General features: G+C 37.6%; 2 protein-coding genes across 5 annotated transcripts in view; one reads left to right on the top strand and one right to left on the bottom strand.

Annotated features, from left to right (window-relative positions):
* The first annotated feature begins 384 nt into the window (after window positions 1–384).
* On the top strand, window positions 385–9,575 carry MLANA (melan-A). Its single transcript, XM_030236873.2, has 5 exons — window positions 385–523; window positions 1,389–1,487; window positions 3,998–4,094; window positions 5,530–5,628; window positions 6,469–9,575. The coding sequence occupies exons 2-5, from the start codon at window positions 1,414–1,416 to the stop codon at window positions 6,535–6,537; spliced, it is 339 nt and encodes a 112-aa protein (XP_030092733.2). The 5' UTR covers window positions 385–523; window positions 1,389–1,413; the 3' UTR covers window positions 6,538–9,575.
* A 7,542-nt stretch (window positions 9,576–17,117) lies between these two features.
* Window positions 17,118–26,719, bottom strand: part of KIAA2026 (KIAA2026 ortholog) — a 50,314-nt gene continuing 40,712 nt past the window's right edge. For all 4 annotated transcript variants that reach the window (XM_050986556.1, XM_050986559.1, XM_050986555.1 and 1 more), the window contains 2 exons: window positions 24,445–24,632; window positions 17,118–22,311 (listed from right to left, as the gene is read on the bottom strand). In XM_050986556.1, the coding sequence (XP_050842513.1) occupies window positions 18,710–22,311; window positions 24,445–24,632 (3,790 nt within the window). In that variant the 3' untranslated portion in view covers window positions 17,118–18,709. The remainder of the gene's footprint in view (window positions 22,312–24,444; window positions 24,633–26,719) is intronic.

Raw genomic sequence — 26,719 nt, 5'->3', positions numbered from 1 at the left:
TGCAGTATTTGCTTCTCAGTATAGAATTAAACTGTACTTACCTTGATCTAAGACACTTCTGTCACAGGGTAATGAGTTTTGTTCCACATATAATATTTTGCACAATGTTAAAATGGTGCAAACAGTGTGCATAAACAAAGCTATAGTAAATACATGCAAAAATACCAGTCCTCTGTAACAAAATAAGCAGCCTTAGATCAAAACATGTTTGAATCTAGAAACAGTATGCCCACTCTACTTATTGGACAGGTAAAAAGGTGTTGGTCTGTCTCTCAGAGCACATGTAATTAATCAAGAAATGATAGATTTTTCTGCTGCTTTTTATGAGGGAAGGATGCAGAAAAAAAATGAGAACTTGTCTCCTTGCCCCTTCCATGCTAATTAATGCATTCAGAAGCTGTACTGAAAGGAATTTAAACTCGTGATAGTCATAAGAGGACAGATCAAACGAGAAAAAAACAGACCAAGTAAAAGAAAGCGGCATATGCCTTCAGTTAACAGACAGAATACAGGTCTGAAGGAGGTAAGATTTATATTTTTTTGTTTTACACAAAATTTTCAGCTTTGTTTAAAAATTGTGCTTTAGAAGAGGCTTGACTGTCTTTAAGTGAACTCAATAAGCTTTATTTCCTTGGCTAGAATTATCTTCAGTAAAGTCACTGTGTTTTCTAATTTACCTGTATAGGGCAGGTAGATTAGTGGGATATAATCAAGTAGGATCTGTTGTTGTGCTCTTCACATTAAAGAAACATGATTACATGAGGATTTCTTCTTCACTATATTTGTTTGAATAGATTTTTAACTGTACAGACAGCTGTGATTACCACCTTAAGACTGGGAATAAAGATTGTAATATTAATTCCCTACACATCTGAGTTTCGATTGTCAGCAGACATAAATCAGTATTCCCATCTAAAATTCAACAGATCTCTGAGAGTCTCCAGTGACTGAAAACCTATCCCCTGAGTGTTTACAGGGAATTACAGAATGGAAAAACAACTATTTTTAAGATCAATATCAGTTTTTCTTCTAAATAGTTTTTCTTGTCCAGGAAAATTGCCTTTTTTTCTATATTCTAGATTTTGCTTTAGAAATCTGCCATCACTTGGTACCTAAACGGACCACGTCAAATTCTGCAAACTCTGTTACACTCAGTTGCAAACATCTTGATATCAATGATGATACTAATATACAGACTATAGTTATGGTTTTGAGCTTTATCCTAAATTGAGACAATTGCGTGTATATAGGAATCTACTTGATTCTGAAGATATCAGATTATCCTGCCTTTCAGAAATGCTCCCATTAAAACAAAGAAGCTGAAAATATTAACCTTCAATGGTAACAAGTTATTTATCACACTGACACACTGTGTTTCTACCCTATAGATTTGAGCAGGACCAACCTCACAAAATGCCCAGAAGATATAACCACCTGGACAGCAACCACTTCAGTGGGAAAGGACACGTCTATTTTGCAATGGAAGAGTAAGTGTAAATCAAAACCTATGTTAGCATGTAAGCTGGTGGAAAAAATTTTATTAAAAGAAAACCAGAAAATTGTATCAAAAAAATTCACTGTTGTATATAGATTGAGTGCTTTTTAACTATCTTATAGGTCTCTCTAATGTTTGCCATAGTGCAACCTTTGAGAGCTGTCAATGATAAGAAAAATCAGAATTGCAGAATTCAAGAATCCAGAGTTAAATAATATGATCACAAATCATCAGCCTTTACCAGGTTTATTGAGGCTTATTTAGAATTTACTTCTAAAGCTGTTGTAAGGTGATCTGTATACTATATCTCTAGATTCACAGACATCCCTTAGGAACCTCAGAGACACTGTCTCACCCTAAAGAATGGCGAAAACTCCCCAGAGAAATGGTTAAAAAAAAGAGCAAAAGATCAGTGCCATACAAACGTGACTCCCAAATTGTTTCTGGCAAATATTTTTTATCTTTGAATTACAACAAAATATCTTTGGTCTGGGATTATTAAAGACACCACCCAACTGGTGATGCTTTATTATATAAGGCAAGTAATTCCAGTGTGCTTGGGATATCTGTATGTGAATTGTGCTGCTAGTCCTGGCTTACTGGGCCCCAAACTTAATGACTTGTTGCAAACACTCATACTGCAAGATAGCTGCTCCTCCATCAGCCCTGGCAAAAACAATAAACAAAGGGGAAATCTCTCTAATAGTCCATCCAAAGCACTTCAGTTCTTAAAAAAAAAAAGCTGGCTAGTCATGTCTCAGCACTTGAAACTTGAAACATGCTCACCTCTAACTGCTGTGAATTCTAGTGGCTTCATCCATAAGTAGTTTTTCTAAACAGGCAAAAGTGACCCTCTCCTTCCAGTACCAGAAGTATTCTAGATATGAGCCTAGATTCCTAGCAGCACAACTTCAGCTTTAACTGGAATGGCAAGAAATTGCATACACACTTTCTATACTAGCCTCTGAGTAGTTAGGGAAGGAGTTAGAAGGCAAATGTGCAGTCAGAAGTACCAGCTCCAGAAATACATTCTGGGCTTTCTCCTAAATTTGCCCTAAACCAGGACAGGGGCATACAGGCTAATGGACAGCTAAAACAACACATATGACAAGCAAGAAGTCTAAAAATGTAGAGAGGGCACCAGCTGCCTGGAGAAGTAGTCCCTCCAAATTTCAACTGTGGTGGCAAGAGTAGGAAAACCAGTGGAGCCATCTCACAACTTTGGCTGCATCAGAAAGTGACTGCTGTGAGCTCTGTTCTTGGGTTAAACGGGCCTGCAGGCCACACAGTCTTCAAGGGGCAGAAGCAATTTACAAGATCCACATACTTGGGAAAAAGAATATCCCGTTGTCTCCAAGGGGCTTTATGTTTCACATAGCACAAAGGAAGTTCAGACAAAAAGGCAGCCTGTTCTGCCACACAAATCTGCTTGCATCTCCTTTCAGGCCTTTTAGTTTAGAAGGAAATACTCCTTTATGAAACTTGGAGTCAGTGAAAATGACCACAAAAATATATAAAATCTCTGTGGTAAGTCACTATGCCTCTACTCAGTCCCAATGGAAAAGCCTGGGGTAATTACTGCAAGGCAACTAGGCATTAGATATACAGAAGTATGTTAGAATGCGTTTATCCTGATTCACATAGCAATTTTTCCTGACACTCTTTTCCCTTTAATCATTTTATATATTCTTCTGTTCCTTAACAGGCAAGGAACAAAAAAAAAAAAAAAAAATGGGGAATGAATTCCGTATTTCTCAACAGGGAGGATATTAACACTAAAGGAAGGCTTTTTGTGACTAGGAAATTTGAAATTTATCAGTTTGCTTTTTGACATAAAGTGGAAAAGTGCTGCTTCTGCCAAGTCCCCAGTGAGCAGTGAGGGAAGGATGTATACAGCACAGTTTGCAAAGCATATTTTCCCTAAAATGACCCAGTGACACCAATAGTGTGCCTAGAATGTAATGCAAGAACTAAATCCTTATAGAGCAGTTTATGAAAAATTCAAAGTTTCTTACTCATGTTTTAAGGTTGCAGTGTGTTTTATGTATCAAAAAAACCCCTTATTCATTAGAAGTTGTTGCATTATGGTGCAATTAGGATACATTTTAAATACTTGCTACCTAAAGAAATTTAGCAAATAAACACGAGCTGCATCATTGCAGATGTGGCATTTAATTTATTTCACATTCACTTGCAATATCACAATGCTGTCATTTGTGAGGCTCACAGACAGGTATGTTTTTGGAATCAGTAGCCACTGGTAGATAATTATTTTCAAATAAAAATATTTTTAAAATGTTTAAGAACTTGGTAGAGAAATTAGCTAACAGCTAAATCTATAGAAACTAACTGAAGTTACTGATACTTTTTCTGAGGTAAATTCTGCTCCATGTCTTCCTCTGATAAAAAGACACTGCCACAAACTTTTGGTCTAACCATACTTGCTCCTGGGAGGATGCATCTAGTTGTGGTGCAAATTATTTTGTTTTACTTTCCCAACAGAGCTCTGGGTATTGGACTTTTCATTTTGGTGCTGGCAATTTTACTTGCCTTTGGCTGCTGGTATTACAAAAGACGGAGTGGCTACAAAAGTCTGCGGGTAAGTGTGGCAGCTCATTTTCTCCCATGCTATTATTTTGACAACATATTACCTTGATTTGCATAATAATAATGCAGAGAACATCAAATCTGTAACAGGACATCCTTACCTCAGGCAGTATTTACACTGACATATGTCACAGACAAAACCATACATTATGAAACACAACATGCCATGAAGAACATGCAAGTCAGACAAAGGGGTAAGAGGAACAAAGGGGACAGGAAACTAGTTGCCCGACTTTGCACAACACATCAGTAAAAAAATTTATCTGTGAATTTTCTAAAATCAGTAAAAACAATTACTTGTAGGAAGCATTCTATTTATATTAACACAAAATGAAAGACGTTCAGTGACCTTTCCTCCCAGTCAAATCCCTTATTTTTATACTGAGCGTGATGTTCTCCAGTGTGGAATGTCCCTTTGGCTAGCCCAGGTCAGGGGTCCCAGCCATGAGTCCTTCCAGCTTCTTGTGCACCCTCTTTGTGGCAAAGGATGAATCACTGAAACGTCCTTGACTTAGAGCAAGAGCTACTGAACAAAAACCAAATAATCATCATGTTATCATCATTACTTTCACAATGAATCCAAAACAAAGCACTGTACCTGCTCTTTAAAAGCAAATGAACTCTACTCCAGCTGAAACCAGGAAAAAGCTTTATGCAAATAGGTGTTTTACAGCATCTTTTAGTTAACCTAATATTTTGAAGAAGATATAAGTAACTATTTGGGACTAAAAATCCCAGCAAAGGTCTCATCTAAGTCAGCAAATCCATTTCCTTACTGTTTCTGGTAACTTAGTCCCACTCTCTTTCTATCCAATAATCCAGTTATCTATCCAATACATATATCAACTGGCAGAATACCTAAAAGCTGAACTTTCTTAGTGAAATAAAAGCTGAACTTTCATAATGAAATGTTGCAAAAAATGAAGGTAATACTCAAAAAATCACTTCAAAAATCAAACCAAATGCCTGCTTTGTATATCCTGGCAAAAAGCATAATCTGTTTTTTAATTCCTTCTCATGACAGATTTTTACTTTCTGGTTTTGAAAATCAATTTTCTCTTAGGCTATTTCTGGCTAGGGGAGAACTGGTACAGAATGTGTACAAAAGGAATGCTGAAAAAATGGAAAACAAAAGGGTTTGGGATTAAGGAAAGAAATAGCTGGCATAAAAAATAGGAGGCATTTGGCTACATAAGATGTCAGTTCCTGCATCAGTCTGTTCCGGCAATGTAATTGGATTACACAAGAGAGACAGCATATGTCTCAGCAGAGACAGCAAAAAGTGGTAGGTGAGGTATCTTTATTACTCGCATTGTGTCTAATCCCAGATTCTAATACATACTGTATATGTGCTGTCAAATTTTGCTCCAACTTCACAATCTCTTCTTCCTTTCACCTTCCCCATATTTCTTTATGATCTGTCACAGAGCAAAAGCTCTAGTGTGAGCACAATACGGAACGTGGTAGGTGAGCGAGAAACACTGGACAAAATGGCTCTGCAGGACTACAGAGACTTTAATTCTGTGGTGAGTCGCTTAAAACTTAAAATGAGTAAGACATGGGGAGGTAATATTGTTAAATAGGCACTTGATGATTTCTCCCATGGTGGATTCTCTCATACTTTGAGTCTACAATGCTTCAAAATCAACTTAGAAAGTACTACTTGGAAAAATTTGTACTGTGAAAATTTTTTAAATTGTTTTCAATTTATTCTTAAATTGTATGATCATTCTGCAATCTATTAGAATGATGCAATACCTGAATGCTGAAATATACTGAAAAACCCCAAACATCTCCCTAACTGATTTTCTGCCATTCAGACAAACAACAAATGGATTGTGTCTGGTATACTCTGACAAGCATTATCAGAGAATATTGTAAAAATTCAATGTGTTACCTCTTCTAATCATTACAGAAAGATGATGACATTTAAACTTTCAATTTTCAAAAAGGCAAATAAGGTGATAAGTAGTTATAAATAAGTGTGTTTTACCACTAGAAATACAACAATATGCCTGCATCAAGACTCTTAAAGAAAAGCTTCAATATTTGTCTGAATTATCAATCTAAAACCACCCCACATATATAAGAAAATTATTCCTGCCTTTTTAACATCGAAAATTCTCTCTTTGCATGAACACTAGCAATAAAGTGAATGTGATGCAAAACCAGAAAACATACTAGCAAAAAGTAACCTTAAAAAATAGACACAATGAATGAGCTCAGCTTAAGTCATAGAACTGTATCTAATATGGTAGTAAATAGCTTGCTGTGTGTTTCATGTTATTTTTCTTGTAATTTTCCTTGTAATTCAATTGGGATTTTTTTTTTTTTTTGATCTTTCACACCCATTTTCCTTATTATAGGTACCTGATGCTCCACCAGCTTATGACAAAATTGCTGCAGATCAGTCACCACCGCCTTATTCACCATGATAACATGAAATTTGAAATCATAAACATATTGATTCCATTTACTCATGCTCACTCTATTTCCTGTATAAGCTTAACTTCCTTAAAGCTAAAATCATACAAAAGAAAACAACATGTCTTCATTAGCAGTTACTGAAAACTATTCCCGCTTAATTTACAGAACTGGTCCTTGAAATGCCTTAATAAATCTGAATGTGCTTTTGTTTTAAGGTTTTCACTTCTTGCAGTCAGATTAATACATTATGGTCTGGTCATCTTGAATCCTTCATAGGTCTACATAGATCTGTAGTCACACAGTATTTAGTATCAATCAGAGTAAAAAGTGACAGCACCTTTGTTTTCATCTCCCTCATTTAGTTTACCTTTCTTTAAAAAAATTATAAAAAGCCACAGAAAACCAAAACTACATCAGACACACACACAAAAAAGCCACCAAAAAACAAAACCAAAAAACCCCAAACAACTACTCCTTAGAATGTGATGTAAAAAAATAAAATTTTTGTGACACAAAATGAACCAAACCATTTGATTAGATGTCCTCTTACAAACTGTTTTCCTCACTGGCAGTTTTAAAATCAACTTCCTCACCAGCAGTTTTAAAATCAACTTCCAAAAAGTGACTACATTTTACAACACACTTTAACCTCACATCATTAGTTATGTACCTGTAATGAATTAATTCCTTATAAAACATGATCAATCTAGGCAAATCGGAGTCTATATTATTTTATACTGCAATGGATATAATGACATCATCTTTCATTTCCTTGTGGCAATCATGTGAGAGAGCAAAAGAACTTTGTAAATGTAAAGATTTACATGTCATTTCTTTCTAATGATGAAACTGTATAAGAAAATGCACAAAACCCATGTTTCTTGAAGAATACAGAAGACAGCAGACTCCTAGATGTTAATTTTCCAAGCTTGCCAGAACACTAGCCCTAATAAAAAACTAAGGATTTTGATATGCAAACTGGCTACATACATTTGATGGTTACTGTTTACTCAGCCTTTTTGTTATTGCTTGCTTGCCAGATAATTACTTAAGATTATATGCAAATCAATAAATTTATACACAAAGCCTGATTTCTCACAGAAGGAGGCAGCTAGAACAGTGCAACATTCATTAAAATCAAAAGTAGTTACAGAAGAAAACTGATTTCATAAAGCAATTATTAACTGATATTAGTAAAGAATCTAGTTCTTTGTAATCATATACACAAATACCAACATACTAAAACAAAACAAGTTTTCAACACAAGGCATGGTTACTTGCCTAAACTCCATTTACACTGACAAATAATAAAGATGGGTTTTTTGAAATGTTTCTTCTGTAATAAAAATGTTTATATAGATTAGTAAAATTGTTGGAATGTAATAAATATCAGAAATTGCTGTGAAAGGTTATAATCCATCCATATGTCTTTACAAATTTAGTTGATATATTTATTTAGAAACTTAAGAGACATATTTTCTATGTCTCTGTAAAATATGACAGCTAAAAAGCTGTCTTACCGGTGTAATTTCCAATATCCACCTGTCAGGAAAAAAAAGGTGGAATTATTTAGCAACAGGAAGAAGAATACAGAGGAAAAAATGAAAAATGTCATCTTATTACTAGTAAGCACTAGAGATGTAGAACACAATGGCTGACTAATTTTCTTGCAGGACTAGTAAGCTAAAGCTTGTTGCTGATATCTTTAGCAACTCAGCACTCGGCATTTCTCTACTCTAGGGCAGCATCCTTTCAAAAACTGTAGTACTACAGTGGAATAGAACTGACATATGCAGTCATTTTCTCATGTCTGAGAGAAAAATCAATTACAAAATTAATAGGGATTATTCACTATGAAGAAGTGCTTAGATTTAAAAAAGCTTTACTTGATTACACACTAAAAAGTAGTGTCAGAATTAAATATATTACCAGATGTTGCAAAAGCATGAAGAAGTTAACACCGATGAAGTAGAAATGAAATATTAATTTCTTCCTGGGACTACGTAAGGCTAAATTGTTAAAACTCCTCAGCAGCCGGAAGTGGAACAACTAATTTATAGATACTTAAAGGATAGATAAGACCTCTTGGAAACGTATCCTCAGTTTTCAGAAAGTTGTCTCCCTTTTTCTCCTGGTGAAAGTAGTATTTTTGCTTTATAGACACAGTTAAGACAGTGGTCTCGGATTTAAGTGCATTAAAAGAAGAGCATGAAATAGAGCTTCACAGAGCACTCAAACAGTTGTAAACTTCATTACTCATGCTGAATGCCATTCTAAATCCCACTTTTCAAATCTGGCTCTATACCCAGGGATGGTACATGGCAGAGTCTGGCTGCTGATTCATTAAACCAAAAAAAAACTGATACAAGACAGGTCAGACCTTGAAAACAAGAGATCTGTAATTGCCAAAGCTGCATGATGCAAGAACTGGTACTTTCTGTATTGCACTCAGTAACACTGCACTTTACCAAAGACTAGTTAAAACATTCCAGGTATCTGCTCCTTTAAAGAGAAATGCACAGAATTGTTTTAACTACTGTACATGCAGAACATGGTATAGGCTGTTCAACCTTCCTGAAAAGTCTTTCAGATTAGACAGTTATATGACCCCAGCAACTGGTCACCAAAATTTAGATTCATAATTTCTTTGGTTTGGTCATGTATGTAATAGAGAGCATGTAAAAGTCAAAGACCTTCCGTTCCTCTGGTTTTTACCCTCTTTGCAATCAGGCTGCTATCAGATGCCTTGTATTTTGCCTTGTATTTTACAACTATAATTTTGAACAAACATATTTGTGCTTAATTCTTTTCCATCAAAAAAAGCTAATGAAGAAATTCATGGGCAATTTGAGTTTTTCCCCAGGATGCTGATGAAGAGGTGGCTGGTCACAGCTGAAGAATGATGCTCTGCTTGCTGCTTATCTGCACTATCAGAGCAGCAGACACACTGTTATTCCAGCTTATCTCTACAAGAGGATCTTAGGAACTTCTCCATAGCTATGCATGGAATCCTTACGTAGATGCAGAAATACTTCAAAATAGACCCCTTACTAATATAGTGTGTTTTGGTCAGATTGGTAAATTAGAATGGCAATAGCGGTTACACTGTCAGTGTTTGGATTCCTGGTATGATCCTGTTGGAGCATCTACCTTCTAAAACAGCCTTTCTAATGTAGCCTTCAAAGCTATTGAACAAAAGTAAAATGCAGCAAGTCCCCAGAAGCTCAATCTTCCTGGCATACTGCACCATGCAGCAAAACACCCTCTTGAGCAAAGAGTCAAAGGGTATAGTCTATACATGTCAGAAAGTTATCTTAAAAGAAAGTACCACGAACCTTCCTTAGGAAGTGCTTGCTTTTTTAGAGTCCCAATAGTCTAGTGTAAATGACTGGCATTTGGAGCTGGTTACAAGGAGAATCCAGTGACATTCACTTCAGCAATGTCCTTTGACTTCTGCTACAGCTGGGGATGTATGCACATTATGTTGACCCTAAGAACTGTATTAGTATTAACCATATTGCTTGTTATTTTTCAGTGATATACTTTGATTCATTTTTATGTCTAATATTGGTAGAACATCCATTACTTTGTTGGTGTTATGTCCATGTACTCACATGACATAAGAGTACATTTTTGCCTTTAAAAGCAAACTTGTTTTCACTTCTTATGTAAAAGAAAAGGTTAATGAATTTCTTTGTCTTTGGAAAAGTAGCATTTATGCACATGTACTTTTCTGCTGACTATGTATTAAACTGCGCAACAAGGCTGAAAGGTTGTTGTGTGTTCATGCCATTTCATAAACATATTTTACTGCCCATTAGAGCTGAAAAGTGCTTGAAAATTTCCAGTGTTGTCTTTTCTACACAGATCCGCGCTGAACTTTGCATGCAGTAATAGAGGTAAACTAGCAGCAATACAAAGTTTAAAAAGCTATTTGCTGCCAGCTAAAGTCCAGCACCTGTGCTCTTTTTGGAATTAACTCTCCATATTTTGCATCCTTAGAGAACCTCAAATTTTTACATTACTTCTTTTATGCAAAAAATATTTGACTCAAAGGCAGCAGCCTTAGATTTCTAATGAAGAGAATGCTTCCAAAATCTAGCTGCCAAAATCTAGCTCTTCTAGATGTTTTGTCCACATAGATTTTACTCTTGCACCAGCACAAAAGACTATATTTTTGGAGGTAGTGGTGCTCCTAACTGCCTTGTGCTCACAGCACTATGAAGAAGAAAGGCACATCCATCTTATCCTCATCCACCATGAACAATCTCTCAAATCCCACTGGATTGCTTTTCTCACATTGGAAAGACTGCCCAGAGAGATTGTGGGGTCTCACTGGAAATATTCAAGAACCGTCTGGAGCAATCCTGTGCAATGTGCTCTGGGATGATCCTGTTTGAGCAGGGAGACTGGATGAGGTGACCTGCTGCGGTGCCTTCTAACCTAACCCACTCTCTGCTTCTGCGATTCTATGACATTTATTCATCAAAAAAAGAACCAGAGACTAATCCAATCTAGTTAGTATCCTATCAAACTAGAGAAAAAAGGGCAGAATTTATAATCCATTGTGACAACACTATTGACATTAAATGTCACAGTTACTGCGTCCTCTTGTTTCCCCAGAAAGCTCTTTGCCTGGCATAGCTGCAAACTCCAGTCTTGGTGGATTACATGGGTGAAGATCTGAACAATGTCTAAGCAGCACATGTGCCTTCACATTTCCAAACCATTTTAGTACAGCCTTAATTAGGTGTTTGGACCACAAGCTTTATTTCCTCCTTTCCTGAGAGATACATCACATGGGTTAAAATCAGTACAAAAAAAGAGTGATGGCCTAATATAAATACCTAAGTCTTTCAATACTAATTTTGTAAAGTTTTTCCAACTCCACTAGCTTCCATCTCTGGATGGGAGAAACAGAATTCTCTGCTGCACATTTGCTATGTTCTCTATATACACAGAAAAGCAGCCTTCCTCTTTCACATTTTTTTTTTCCCATTTACCTTACCATCATCTTGAGGCTATAAGGGGAAAGATCTGACTCATTTTTTGTTGAAAACAAGTTTCTTAAGAAAAAGGTGTCATTTTCCAAGTTCTATCAATTTGTCCTTTCCCACTCACCTTGGCAAAAGTAATTGATTTCTATTTCCCATAGCACCATGTACACCTCAAGTAACTTATTGCTCCTGACACTCTGGATCAGAAAAGTGGACATTTTTAGACATAGTTCAGTGCTAGATTTGATTCTGCAGTTGTTTGCAGGAGGAATTTTAGGATGGTTATCTGGAAGCTATAAAAAAGAGAAACCCTAGAACTGCTTCAGAATTTGCATTAAAACAAAAAAAGTTATATGGTAAATGTGACTTAAAATAAAAAAATCATACAGTAAGTGTGACTGACTATTCCCGGACATTAATAACCTGTAGAGAAATCTTTGTAAGGATTAAAAGGTGTCAGGTGTCTATCTTGTTATGAATTACTCCTATTTCTCTGTCTCCAGGAAATTCAACCTGAACATTTTTGGTACCAACACAGATTTAAGAAGCTTGTCTTTCTTACATTCATAATTCCCAGGATATGCAGCCCACATAATCTTCACTTCCTGGATTTCAGCCCCAATAACAATTTCAGTCAACTCTTCATTCAAACCTTCTGCCATTGAACACGATTCATGCACTGCTTCTTATAATAGATAAGCAGTTTTATGCTTTTAAATCACTGTTATTGCTGCTCTGCCTCTCTGAATTACTGCTCACGTTTTTCCAGCACCTGAGTCTTTGGCTGCAAAATCTGCCCTTTCATGTCACAGACAAGCTCAGGCTGAATTCACAGTTTTCCTGGAGTTATTTTTGGTGCTGTGTATACATACTGGGAAAATTAACTCATACTTGATCTATTTCCTAATTCTTTCTACTAAGCATTGTCTACTGGCCACTACAGTGAGTGAAACACCCAGTCCAAGCTGCAGGTAATACAAGGATACATCACTTGCATTTCATCTACCTAAGTAAGAAATTCACCTTCAGACATGGGTTCTCTTTTAAAAAAACGTTTTGGTTTTCCATCAGTTTCTTAGGCTGTGAAGGAGGCAAATACTTCAGATAGGCCTCTCCCACTTTTTATTCTTCTATGATCATATCGCAGAAAGCACTCTAATGGCAAGAACAATATTTTGAAAGCGTAAGAGACTTGAACTGTAGAATACTGTCCAGACAAGCCTCAAACAAACTACTGTAATTTCAGTATTGGTGTGTTTCTAACATGAATTGTTAAAAATAAATATAAAAATAAATTTAAAAATAGATGCATGCAATTCCTCCTTTCCAGTGGTAAAAAATTATTATAATACTAAAAATACCAGCTTTTTTATATTGTGTAAATGGAATCCATCATGATACTACTCTTCCTTTATTATAAGGAAGACACCATGTGGCTACATAGTAATACCCAGTACTAATTCCTCTCTGTTATACAATTTCACTGCTGCATGTGATTAAAATGGAGAATGAGCAATGATTCCATAAATAAAATCATGTTATGAAGGCAGATCTCAATGTATATGCTCGTACCAGATGGAAATGACCTATTGACAGCCAAAATAGTCTGATTTTATACTTTTTTATTTGTTCTTGTGTATTTAGATTTGAGATGGAATCAATATGAACAACTAGTTAAATAAGTATATTGTCTTCTTTTTATGACATTGACATTGAAAAGCAAAGTTCTAAAGCCTGAAGACAATCACAAAAATCACAATTGTTTCTTTGCTATCTTACTTCCCTTTGCTATTTAATTTTTATAATTGCTATTTGTCAATGCTCCTCACATTCTTTAAACTAATTGCATTTTCCAAATATTTTCTTCATTGTAAAAAGTGAGACTAGGGGAAGATAAAGCATATTTCTAGGTGTCTAACCTTTAGTTATGGATGGGAAGCTGGAAGGAGTCAGGGGACCAAGGATGCTATTCCCAGTTCCTCCATGTTGCTATGAGAACTCAGAACTTCATTGTCTTCATCTGCAAAAGGTCGGAAATCATATTTATGCACATTTTACTGGACCTTCTGTGTAACAAACAATTTCAAGAAATATTATACATTTTCTTTGCATTACCTTTACATACCATTTTCATTTAATGTGCTTAGTTCAGCTGAGATTGTAATAAAAGATACTGTAAGGACATCAAATTTCTGAAGAACTCCTGGACCAGTCACATATGAAACAATGAACTATCCTGGTTTCAAAGTTTACTCAAGACATTCAGGTGTTGTTACTGACTAGACAATTCCGTATTTTGAGAAAATAGGAAAATTAACGAAGATTTATCAAGATTTTTAAGTTTGCTTTTATGCCACTGTAGTTTCAAGGAATTTCTTTTAAAATAACATTGCTCTGTGTCACATTTACAAAGTGGCTTCTTCAAGTACTAAAAAATCCTTATCTGGATGCCCATCTGTATAAAATGATCATATACAGGTTTTATCTTGTATCCTGTGCACAAAACCAACGAGATTTATAAAGAATCAAGTTTAAAATCATTACAGCAGTTTGTCCTTTTACATCTTCAAGAGACATAAAACCAAGCAAAAACAGGAACAGAGAGTGCCAGACTTGCAGTGGTTTTAATAACCTGGTTTAAAGATCATGTCTTTACAGCTAAAATATTCTGCAAGTGGTATAGATTTATTGGAGGAATTGACACTGATGTGAAGTTGGTTTACAATTCATATTTCTATGAAAAAGTTAGTACAAGGCTAAATAATAGTCAGAAACCAACCCACAAACACTGAAATAATTATTATAAAAGAAAACTCATCAAAACACTTCTGAATAGCTCATAGGACCTTTAGAACACGCACTCTTCTGATACCACATGTCAAGGATATAGTAAAATTGAAAAGGTATACACAGTAATGACAGCAACTAATTACTTCCATGAAAGAAATAATTGAATTCACAATTTGTCTTTATTCTAGAAAAGAGACAACCAACATGGCAAAGATCTTCAGAGGTCATATGGAAAAACAGCAAAGAGCAAAGGCTCATTGTATCTAACAATATAAATATTATTTGCATCAAATGAAACTGGCAGGTGCCAGGTTTGAAAACCAGAAATAAGATTTATTTATTAACACTTTACCACTGGATGCTGTGAATGGTAATAGTCTTTTTACACAATTCCATGAATTTTTGAAAGGATTGGTGTATTTCATCAAGAGAAACACACTGAAAGCTACTAAATGGAAAAAAAAAGCACAGCATTGTGAGGAATACTCTGGCACACAGATAAGTGGATACTAAAAGAGTATTCAGACCTGGTTTTGTGCTCTTTCAGAATGCTACTGTTGAGTGCTTCAAGAGACTAGGTGATGCTGGGATTGATGGCCATCACAATGGGATAGATGGATCTTAAGTCTGATACTGCATTATTAATCTTATTTTTCTTATTATTTTGAGTCAGTGAACTCATCTGACGTGCAGTTTACAGAGAGCAAGCAGTCTACATGAGTTAAGTTTTTGTGAGCACCTCTGGCCATTCTATTCAAAGGAAACAGTCCTTAAACAAAACAAATATTAATGCTTCAATAAAAATTATTAATTTACTTAAAAATTAATTATGGGTTACTAAAGTATCAAAACCGACTATGAACCACACACTGTGGCAGCTGTGGATGCCCAACAAATGATAGCTTTTAGTAGTTTTCTGACCTACTCCCATGAGACATATTGGTTTCTCTTCACTCACCAGGGGAACTTTTCCTTCCCTTTCCACATTAAACCCTTTGCCACGTTACACAGTGAGATCAGCACAGGTTTGAATGACTTAGCAGAAACACTTGGTTTGAATAGATACTTCTATGACCCCTAAGACTTGTCAAATACTTGCTTCCAGGGTGGCAGAATCCCTGTGAGAAAATGGCAGCACACACATGGGGGTTTGAACAATGAAGGAAAATTAATGTAATTTTCTACTCATAGCAAAGCAAAACTATTGCGCAGAACATGTCCTTTCAGGTAAATAAAAGGATGTCTTTCAGAATATTCAAAGCCACTAGTAAACCTAGAATTTTGCTCGTAATATAGAGTTTAAATATTGTATACAATATCAGAGGGTGTCCAAAAGCAAGGCATTTTACAAGCTCTGAAATGTTGAACATATTTTCTTAAAAAGCTGACTTATATATCTATGTTTATATGTTTCATCAAATGTCTTTTTAATTTCAAGTTGAAATGCAGGCAGTTCTGCTTTTTCATTGTGCCTGTGACTATAATCTACTTTTTTACAGTTCTTTTTGTGCTACTGGTAGCACCATTTATTTGGTGGAGTGCAAAAGGTACATAGCAAATTGTCAATGGGTATTTAGGTTCATTTGAAAAAAAGCCTTATCTCTGACTGACATTCATACTATCAGAAAACAGTATTGAGAATAGGAATTTTATTCACAAAAATTACTAAAATTTGGTTTTACATAATGAATGTGCAAGCCCATTACATAGCAGTCTCAAGTCTTTCTCCAGTAGGATTTGGAATGTGAATATATGTCTGAGAATAAAAATCCATGAAAACTGTAATCAAACTAATCAAACTTTTCATGTTGTAAAGTTTATGTCTGCCAAATTATAAAATATTTTTGAAAATCATAAAGTATTGCCATATTAATTCAGAAAATTTCTTGTAAATAATTCAAGCAAGTTACTTGAGTCCTGAGTTCCTAAATTCAGCTTTTCTAACTTTTCTCTTTATTAGAATTATAGCATAAATCTTTCTATTACATTAGCACACAGAAAAATGTCATGCAAGAATTTTTTTCTCCATCAAGAACAATACTAGAACTTAGTCTTGAGCTTTCCAAACAACCTAGACAACTCACTTTACAGTAAACATAAATTAGAAGAAAGGAAAAAACAATCATTGCAAGAAATGAGAAAAATAAAAAAAAGCAAGTCCCAAGGTTCAACCAGTGAAATGGAAATAAAATTAGTTGCTGGTATATGTGGGTAAAATGTCCATGAAGAAACTGCCATTCTCTGCCATCTCCCTCTGTTGGAAAAGTCACCTGCAGCATTCAACTGTAAAATGCAGTCAGACATAAAAATCCTTAGTACTGTAAATTCTACAAGGGCATGCAGACACCCTTAGTACCAGGTGTCTTAAAAATCAATTACAAAACACCTTCCATGAGAAGTAGGAAAATCATAGCAGGTAGCTTTTCCTAAATTTAAACAAACCTTCTTTCATTCCAAAATGGACCGCTTCCATCTTTCCCAGCCCTGAGATAAGATGGAAATTTTCTGATCCAGAAAGATGCAATCTTTCTGATCTAGAAAGATGCAATTCCCCAATGAAATTCTTTTAATTAGTGCAAAAGGAAAGGTCCCTATGGAAGGCACAAGCCTTTCTTCCCCCCCGCCCAGTTTCCCAGAACTTCAGCTAAATAGCTATCAGGTTACTTTTCAGAACAATTTAAAGAGCAGCTGACAGAGGCAGTAAGGAGTGGTCCTGTTCTTCAGCCCAACATCTGAACTGCAAAACTGTGTACAGCAAAAGGGGAAGGGAAGTAGAAAATTCAACAGTATGAAAGCAAATGTTGAAGCTTAATTTTTATGAAACTCAGTCTACAAACACTGCTAAATACAGATATGTAAGCTTTTATCCCCTTTGTCATAGCTATTTAAAAGGCAACTATCATTCACAAGCTCTTCTGAAATCCTCCCTTCTAGTTTCTAAAAGAAAACCAAACCAATAAACTCCACAAAAAATCCACACATATGAAGACAACAATTCTAAAATCACCATCTTCCATAAGATGGGCACCCTTTCTCTATATGCAAAATCACAAAAGATATAAAAAACTTATCTCCATGAGCACTGCAGCAGGCAGCTATGAACTCAGCAGATCTGCAGAAAATAACCCAAAGGTTTTATCAGATCAAATGCTGAAACTAAGCCAATAAATATTGAATACACTGTATAAAAAGGGAAAGTTTATGCAATATGTAAATTATCCCCATTCAAAGTACTAATAAAGCTTCTTTTAATCTTGTATGATGTTTTAGCACTGTCCTTCCAGACAGACCACTTATAAGCTTAAGAAAACATACAGAGCTAGAAAGCATGACCAGTGAAAAAAACGGGTAGTTTTTATGGCTAGATGGAAGATTAGTGAGTGACCTTGTTACAGTTACTAGATAATGTGGAAATACATTCAAGGCTGTAAAACAGAGAACAGTGACTTGCTCAACAGATCTTTGAGCTTTAAGACAAAGCATGGCAGTGCTCAAGAGCAATCAATGTGACATAGACTGGTGTATAGGAAGCCATTTGTAGCCTTACCATTTCACTGCAGTTATTCAGGCAACATAACCAAACCATAAAGAATGGATGAAGTATGGGTTATCCTGCCCTATATCATGTGGAACAAGAAGGAGGCCTTCCTTCCAATTCCTGTCAAATCACGTGAAACGTAAAATCAAAGAAGAACAGAAGAGATTAAATAATTTCATTCTGCCATACACCAAAAGAAAGATATATATGTATGTATTCTCCCATGGTGTAACATATGCACATATTTTTAACTACTGCCAACACAAAGCAGTACAGCAACTTCATTTATTACATACAGATTCTTCTGCATTGTTGCTAAACAGTACACTGGTCCAAAATTACTAAAATACTTAAAAAACTATACATTATGTAAACAAAACATAAATAAGACAGCATAGTTCTTTGTACATATTATTTAGTACAGGTTTTTAGGAGTTCAGGAATATGTACAATTCTATACTGTAGATTGCATTTTTACAATGCATTTTTTTTTTTTTAAAGAACAAGCCAAAAATAAATTTGACAAATAAAAAGGAGATATATACTGTCATAAACACACTAACAAACAGTCCATAGTGTAAGATGGAACATGTGCAAATGGTGAGATTTCTTCAAACTGTTAAATGAATTAATTGGTCATCTCTGAGCCTTTTACTAGAGAACTTTCTGAAAACTTCTGACAAACTAAAATTTTTCTTTCTCCACATCCCCACAGGTAAACAGGTAAGAACTGTAACCTTGTTAATATTGAGTAAATCAATTGTTTAAAACATTATAAGAAATTTTTCAATAGTTAACAACTTCCAAAGTTTGAAGAATGCCCCAAAATTTCAAAGTGGCTCATTTCCAGTAAATTCAGGGTGCAGCTTTGTCAGGTTTTTCAAGGCAAGATGACTGAGATGCAGGGAAGACCGCAGTAGCATTTCTGCTGGTGGAATTAACAGCAGGAAGTAGTGATGAAGACAGGGAAGGAACTTTTGATGCTGAAGTATTCAGAGCATTCAGTATGGCTCCCTCTGGACTGACCAACAGTTTTTTGATAGGACCATCTAGCTGAAACACTGATGTGTTGCTTGGTAAATGAGAGTTCAGAGGATGAACAGCAGAAACAGAAGATGTAGCTACATTAATGGGAGACTTTGTCACTGAAGACACAGACAGAGTTACTGCACACAGTGAAGCACATGAGCTAGCTGGAGTACTAAATATCTGGGGAGTTGCATGTACAATGGGTAAAGCATCTGCAGTTCCAAAAGAGTTCACAATTTTTGTAGAGCTTTTCAAAGGATGTTTTGGTATTTGCCAACTTAACGAATGACTTGGTGCTAGGATGATTTTTGAGGTTACTGGATTAACAGTTGGTACACCTTGAGGCTCTTGACCATGGTTAATTGTTAAAGGAGTCTGTTTTGTATTACAGGAGAGAAGAAGAACATGGCTGCCAGCTCCAAGCCCTTGTAGTGGAACAACAAAACGAGTACCATTAATCATTATCTGAGTTCCAGGTGCCAAAGGCATACAAGTGTTAATGACTATTTTCTGTTGAGTGGAGGGTTCATTCAATGGAATTCCTCCTGTTTTGCTTGTTACAGGGGGCAAAGCTTCAGACATCTGAACGGCAGAAGCACAAGCATAATCATGACTTTGTTTCTCTGTACTGGGAGGCACCTGCTGGTATTGTAGGGTGGAAAGACTGGGAAAACGAATTACTTCACCTGTATTTGGTGATGGAGGGGGCAACACACTCTGGGGTTTGTGAATACCTGCATGACTTGACACAGCAGCTGAAATTCCTGATGACTGAAACTGAACCAGTGTGGGCAACTGCCTTTTTGGTACTGGAAGAGGAGCTGAAACTGCTGCCAACTGAGGAACTGTTACTGTATGTAACAACTTGTGGGGGGTGGCTGCAGGTCCAGGCAAGCTAATGACTGGAAATTGCAGAGCAGATGCTAAGTTTTGAGGAGATACTGTTGGCTGTGTTGAAATCAGCACAGACGAAGCAAGATGTCCTGTCTTCACAGTTGATATACCCACAGTATTTCCAATATTTGATGTACAAAGTCGATTACCCAGAACTGGTCTTATTCTTGAGGGATCATTGCCACCAATCAAGACAGTAGACTGTGCCCCAGAGGAAGCTCCACTTGATGTAACTGAAACAGATTCTACTTGTGCATTTGCTGTTGTCATTGTAAAGGCATTTTCAGCTTTTGCAACACATACAGATTCATTAGCTGACACAGCAAACTTTGGAATTGGAACCACAGTACTACTTGTCAAGGATGGGGCCGAGGCCATCCTCTTCTTGTCTTCTCCTTTAGAAATGCCAGAGTGCAATATATTAACTGGTACAGCCTCCTGTGCACTGCCTTTAGTATTTACAATGGTCTGACCTATATTTAGTCCAAATTTCACATCTTTTACTTGAGCAATAGTCGGTGATGAGTTTATTCGTATTGGTGCTCCTACTGTAGATGGGATCAAAACCAACTGTGGGTGCTCTGTGGCATTAACAAAGGTTTTGGTCAGGGAAGAAGGAAGTTTCTGTTTCAATGACTCTGCAACTAGATTGGTTGTTGATGGGCCATTGGCAATTTGTGTGTTAATGAAAAGCAGCTTCTGAGCATTAACAGCAGTGGATGCTGGACAGGGTATAATACTGACCCCTGATGCCCCAGAAGAAGATAAAATTGGTGGATTTGTGATTAATGTAAATTTCTGGACTGAAGTACCACTGATTAACTCTCCATTTGTTGCAGAATTTGACTCAGATTGTGTAACAGATTTTGTTTTCCCTTTAGTATCCCCTTGATGCTGCACAGAAGAATTTGGTGTTTTAACAATATTACTTTGTCCAATGCTAGTCACACTAACAAGGCTGTTTGGAGCTGCTGACACCAAATTGCTAGCTAATGGAATGGAGGATAAAGAAGACGACACATGGCAGGAGTCCTCTCTTACTCGACACAAAGAGTCCCAAACAGCTGGCTGCTGTAGTGTGAATTTGGTATTTTTCTCCATTGCCTGGGTAAAATCAGCAGGGGAAGCCGGAATGTTAACAAAAGAAGTTGTTGAGGGGGCAAATCCAGAAGGAGATGATTGTCCAATATGTGGGAGACTAGATGTGGCTGTTGCTACAAATGGAAGACTAGAGCATGATACTGCTGTGGTTTTTGGCACAATAAAGGCCTGAAGTTGAGATGCGTAAGTGAAAACTGAACTAGGACATAAACTACTAGGTGAAATCTGGTCTGGGTTTGTTTGCACTTTAACAATTCCAGTGTTTCCACCTCGTGTTGTGACCAGGATAGATTGTGATTCTCTTACACACACTGTCTTTAACTCTTGCTTAGTTTCAAGGGTGTCAGTTTGCTGCTGTGATGCTAGACTGTGAGAGGCAGAATCAGTGTTTGTAGATGCACTTAATACTGATGTCAACGACTGGCTAGCTGTGGCAAGAGTAGGTGAAGCCAAAGGCAATGTAGCAGTCGAAACAGTAGTCTTGAATTTGTCACTGTCACTTTGGCTTACCTTAATTATTGATAAGTTATCTGCTGAAGTTACACTAGACAGTGGTTGTGTAGTGCTCACGGGACTAGTCACTTGTGATGAGTGGGTAGTATTCTTGCTAAAAACTGTAGTGGGTGACTGGGCAGCATTTGGAGGGCTTGTCACGAGAACAGGTGTTAAAGAAACACTGACGTTTGGCATTTTTGGTAAAGATGTACAGTGCATCTCAAATGACTTTTGTTGTAGTGACTGAATATCCTTGGACACAATTTTTTCTTCCTTCTGCTGAAGAAGAAAATTCTTGGGTAAAATAAGAACTTGTTGCATGACTTTTTCTCCATTTTTAGGGTCAATCATAGCTTGCATTTGAACTTTCACTGAGCTGTTGGGAACGTCTATTGGTACACAGTGGCCATTTGGCATTTTGTATACCATTTGTAAAGGAGTATTTGAACTGGCCTGGCAGGGCAATGCTGGTTTGATCAGTGATGATTCCAAAGCTGGTAAAGCCGACTTTTCTGAAGCAGATACGTTCATGCCTGCAGGAGGCAACAGTTGATTTGTTAAGGTCACTTTGTTCCCAGTATTCTTGGCAAGCAAAGCTTGGATGGGTTTGGTCCCTTTCAGAAAGTTTGATACTGATGTTGCAGGATCTGTCAAGGACAGCAACTCTAGAGTTGACCCTTCAAATTGTTTTAGCTCAGTCAAGCAACTATCCAACTGCAGGCTACTTTCTGAACTCTGGACCACAGCCTCATTAGTGCTCAGTTTAGCTTTCTTCCTCGGTGAAAGCTCATTAGTGCTTTGATCCAGGCAACTATTTTGCTTGAACTGTCGTTTAATGCATTTAGGCAGTGTCTTCTGTATCTCTTTAGAAGCTGACTCTTTTTTCAGAATTCTGTTTTTTCCTGCAGGTAAATTCATCTCTAATAGTTTCATATCATCTGCAAGGATATTAAAACAGAAACTGTGTTTTACATGTTTGCAACTGATACCCCTATAAAACAGTTTTACAGTGTCTCACTAAAGGTAATACACTAGTTTGCAAGAGTAAAGTTACGTGGAAGGAAATGTCTAATTTTTTAAAGGACCTATTCACCTTTGCTTTACAAAAAGGGGGCAATAAGGAAAGGAGGAAGTAATTAACAAGAACATACATGGACTGAAACCTGACCAGCAATGGGAGACAGGAAAACCAAACCTGGAAAGTTAATTGATACCAGTATGTGAAAGCATGAAAATGTATATTCCAGCCTCAAGGCCATCTTGAGGGGGAAAAACGGAAAAGCCAGGAAAAAAAAAATATACAGAGACATAGATCCAACCAAACAAAAATGGAGACAATGTCAAGAAACAACTTCACGAATCACACCAGTTAATGGGCTATCAGGAAACTGCAGAGGCCTCTTGCAGGAAGATAACTTTCTGAACCTAATATGATTATAAACCAGGGGAGATCCTGGAGATGGAGCCAGGAGGGGTAAGGGAATTGGTACAGCTATATAACCTATGAAGCAATGTGTAGAGATAAGGGGAGCTGCAAGGACAGCTGCAAGAGGTTACAGCCTTTGGGCCTCATCACAGCTGCTGGGGGGTGAGTGTCTGTATCCTCCCCAAATCCCGTGAGTGTGTATTCACTGATAAAGCTAGACCAGCTGGTGAGCAGGAGGTCCTGGGGGTCTGGGCTGGCCTAACAGGTGGACTTGTGAGAGGGGGATGCCTGTGCGACAAAGATGTGAATGCCATGTTTCATACTGAGCATCAAACTGAACTAGCCAGTGAACAGGGGATGGATGAAGTGGTAAGAGGGCTGAAGATGCATGCAGGAGGGCCAGGTCAACAGAAGGGCCATGCATTGAGGTTTTGATTGCATGGGGCTGCATGGGGTCCTGTCTGAGGAGAGAGGCCAGGAACTGCCTTCTGCCAGACACAGCTGGCTCCAAAACAAATCCACTGCAGGACGTGGCTGAGCCTGTCTCATGGATAATGCTCTGCAGAAGCATGTGATAAAATGGACTGAGGAAAAAAATGTAGAAACACAATTCTGTAGACACCAAGGTCAGCAAAGAAGGAGGAGTAAGAGGTGCTCCAGGTACTGGAATGGAATGGATTCCCCTGCAACCCAGTAAGACCCCTGATCAAGCAGGTTTACCTGCTCCCATGGAGTACCATGCTGGAACAAGTATGTATATTGAAGATGCATGAGGACCCCACTCTACTGCAGGTGAGTAGAATGCCTTGAAGGAAGTTGCAGCCCATGAAGAGCCCATCCAGAAGCAGGTTCCTGACAGGAACTGCGGCATATGGGAGATCCACACTAGTACAGTCTTATGCTGAAAAACTCTAGCCTATGGAGAGGACCCACAGTGATGCAGTTTGGGAAGCACTGAATTCCACAGCGGGGACCTCACACTGGAGCAGGGATGATGAAGGAGCAGAAGGGACTAACTGTTATGAACTAACCTCAATCCCGCAGATTCAATCTTTCCTATGATATTTGACAAGGGAGGAGGTGGAAGAACTGGGAAGGAAGAAAAGCCTTGGAAGAAAGTGGATATGTGAAAGGGAGAGGTTTAGGTTTTGTATTTGTTTCTCACCATGCTACTCTATTCCTTATTGACAAAAAATTAAATTAATTCTCCTGAAATGAGTCTGTTTTGAATGTGACAGTAACTGGTGAATGATCTCCCTTGTCTGTATCTTGACCGTTAAGCTTTTCCATATTGTTTCCTCTCCCTAGTTTCTTAAGGGGTAAAAGTGGTAGGGCAGGCATCTGGTAGCTGGCCACGGTCAACCCACCATAAAAGTAAATTCCACACAGATCTATGTTGTCACAAAGATAGTTAAGAACAAAAAATAGCAAACACTTCAATAAAGCAGAATTTTCATCTTGGTCATGTTTGCCCCCTTCAAGTCTACATCTGACAGCTATGCACCACAAGCCATTTTCATATTATCAGTGGTAGAGTTAAGGTAAAAAGTAGGACTCAAACTCACATGGAAAAATTAGGTTCCCAAATGAACTCAATTCAGCTCCTGAACCAAGTTCAAGCTACTGAATTCCAATAAATGCTTACCATTGTCTGAGTGATATTTTTTGGGAACTTCTATATGTTCTGCAGACTCTGATGATTTACCGCATACTACTGCAAAAGATTCTTTGCCAGAATCAACTTCACTTTCATCATTACTCCACAATTCTCTGGTAAATTTATCATGGTCTGGATGTCTTTTAAAGTCATCATAGTCCTTCTTCAATCTAGACCTTAAAAATAACAAAACTAACTTTACTAAAAAAACACACTTTTAAACATTAATTTTATTTATATTTGCTGCCAAACAAAAAGAAATAAAAAGCTGGTGTAGTTTTAATTGCCTGTGCCCTTCAAATAATTACAGTGTAGCCCTGTCTGCAAGTCTCTAAAACCAGAATATGTGAAATGAGAGCAATGTCCCTTACTTTACCAAAACTGAATTTCATTAAGCCCTCTAACAATAGCATAAAGACTGAGTCAAATGACCATCACGGTTTACTGTATCCATATTCCTTTCCCTCCTTCATCTTTCGTGTGACAAATATACCTATACAGATTTGAGTATTAACTGTAAAAAGTCTACTTCTTACTTTGAAGGCAACCCCAAGAAAAGAATTCAGTAAATATTGTTTTTCTTAAACACATTAGGCCTCTGGCTCAGCTATGAGACTGTATCATAACTTTCTCCTTAAGAACACTTTCTTATCTCTGGCCCATTAGAACAGCTGCTATCATTTCCATAGGTTCATTCTCCACTAAAGAATGTGCATATGACAGACATACATAGGTACTTGACTCATTTGAACACAATTCATAAACACACCCACTTACCTTGATACTGCTAACCTGTACATGTTTTCATTGTCCCTTTTTCTAAACTATTTTTTACATGGGATGTAGTGGCTATTTTAGTATACCAATACATTGAATTTCAATTGAATTTCAGGATTCAGCTGGTGCTAAGGAACACAATGCCCAGAAGGATTATTTAGGAAATGAATAAGTAGATTATAGCAATTAACACCTTGTGTGGAATAGAATCTAGACTATTCTGGACCTAAACCTTATGACAGTAACAGTAAGATTTTAAATTTATTCATTGTTCTGCATTAGTATAACAGTTGTTTGCATTCAATGCAGTAAGGGCCAGCTGCTCTCTATGAGATGTAGAGGGAGGAGCCATGAATGATTCACAGCTGGTAGGGCATCAGCCTCACCAGTCACCAAGCTATTCCACTCCCCCGAATGTGGCCGCAGGGCAGGCCTAGGGATGGTAACTGGCTTCAACCAAGAGCCCAGATAAACAGGCAAATTCCTGGTGCTGAGGCAGGTCTGAGATCAAACTGGGAAGTCAATTCGAAGTTTAAGATCAGGACCACGATCCTGCAGCAATAGCTGCCAGGGTCAGGACCCAGCTGAGTGATTTCTGCGCAGCTCCACAGTGATGATGCAGGTAGAAGGTCAGTCTGTGGGTCAGTCCGGATGTGCAGGATCCATGGCCAGGCACAGTAACTGCTGTACTTGAGCTGGAAATAGGCACACCCCCAGCAGAGACTGAAGACTGCAGAATGACCTGAAATGGGATCCTGGACCCATGGACAGATGGCATATGGAAAGCCTGGCGGGGCTTTTCAGGGTCAGTGAGATCTAGTCATTTACTCCAAGCTTTGACACTCACTGAGAGCAGACATTGAAGCCTGTATAAAGATGTAGTGTGGACAATACTTCAACTCTGTTGTCAGGATTTTGAGCTTGAAGTCTAGGTGAGGAACAAATATAGGAGCACACTGGGAACTAATATCGTACTAAAGTTTGTGGATGTAATTTCCTTTTCTCTTTTGAGGAACTTCTGCTGTGAGACCAGTGAACACTTGTAATCAGTGGGCACAAGTAACTTTCCCATTTAAACCTTGCTCTATTCAAATACAATTCAACATTATAGTCTGTCATAAACTTAAAAAGACCAAAGACCAGAGGACCTTTCAGAAGGGAAAGAAAAGGATTTTGATCATAACGTCTGCTCATACAAGTTAAAGACAGAAGGAAGGGGGGAGGGAGGGAGGGAGGGAGGAGGGGAGGGATGGAGGGAGGGAGGGGGAGGGACGGAGGGAGGAAAGAAGGAAGGGAGGAAGGAAGGGAGGAAGGAAGGGAGGAAGGAAGGGAGGAAGGAAGGGAGGAAGGAAGGGAGGAACGGAAGGAGGGAGGAGAAGGGAGGAAGGAGAGGGAGAAGGAAGGGAGGAAGGAAGGGAGGAAGGAAGGGAGGAAGGAAGGGAGGAAGGAAGGGAGGAAGGAAGGGAGGAAGGAAGGAAGGAAGGGT

The sequence above is a fragment of the Serinus canaria genome, chromosome Z, assembly GCF_022539315.1.
Source record: "Serinus canaria isolate serCan28SL12 chromosome Z, serCan2020, whole genome shotgun sequence".
Classification (NCBI taxonomy): Eukaryota; Metazoa; Chordata; class Aves; order Passeriformes; family Fringillidae; genus Serinus; species Serinus canaria.
This window is presented reverse-complemented; position numbering and strand designations above follow the sequence as displayed.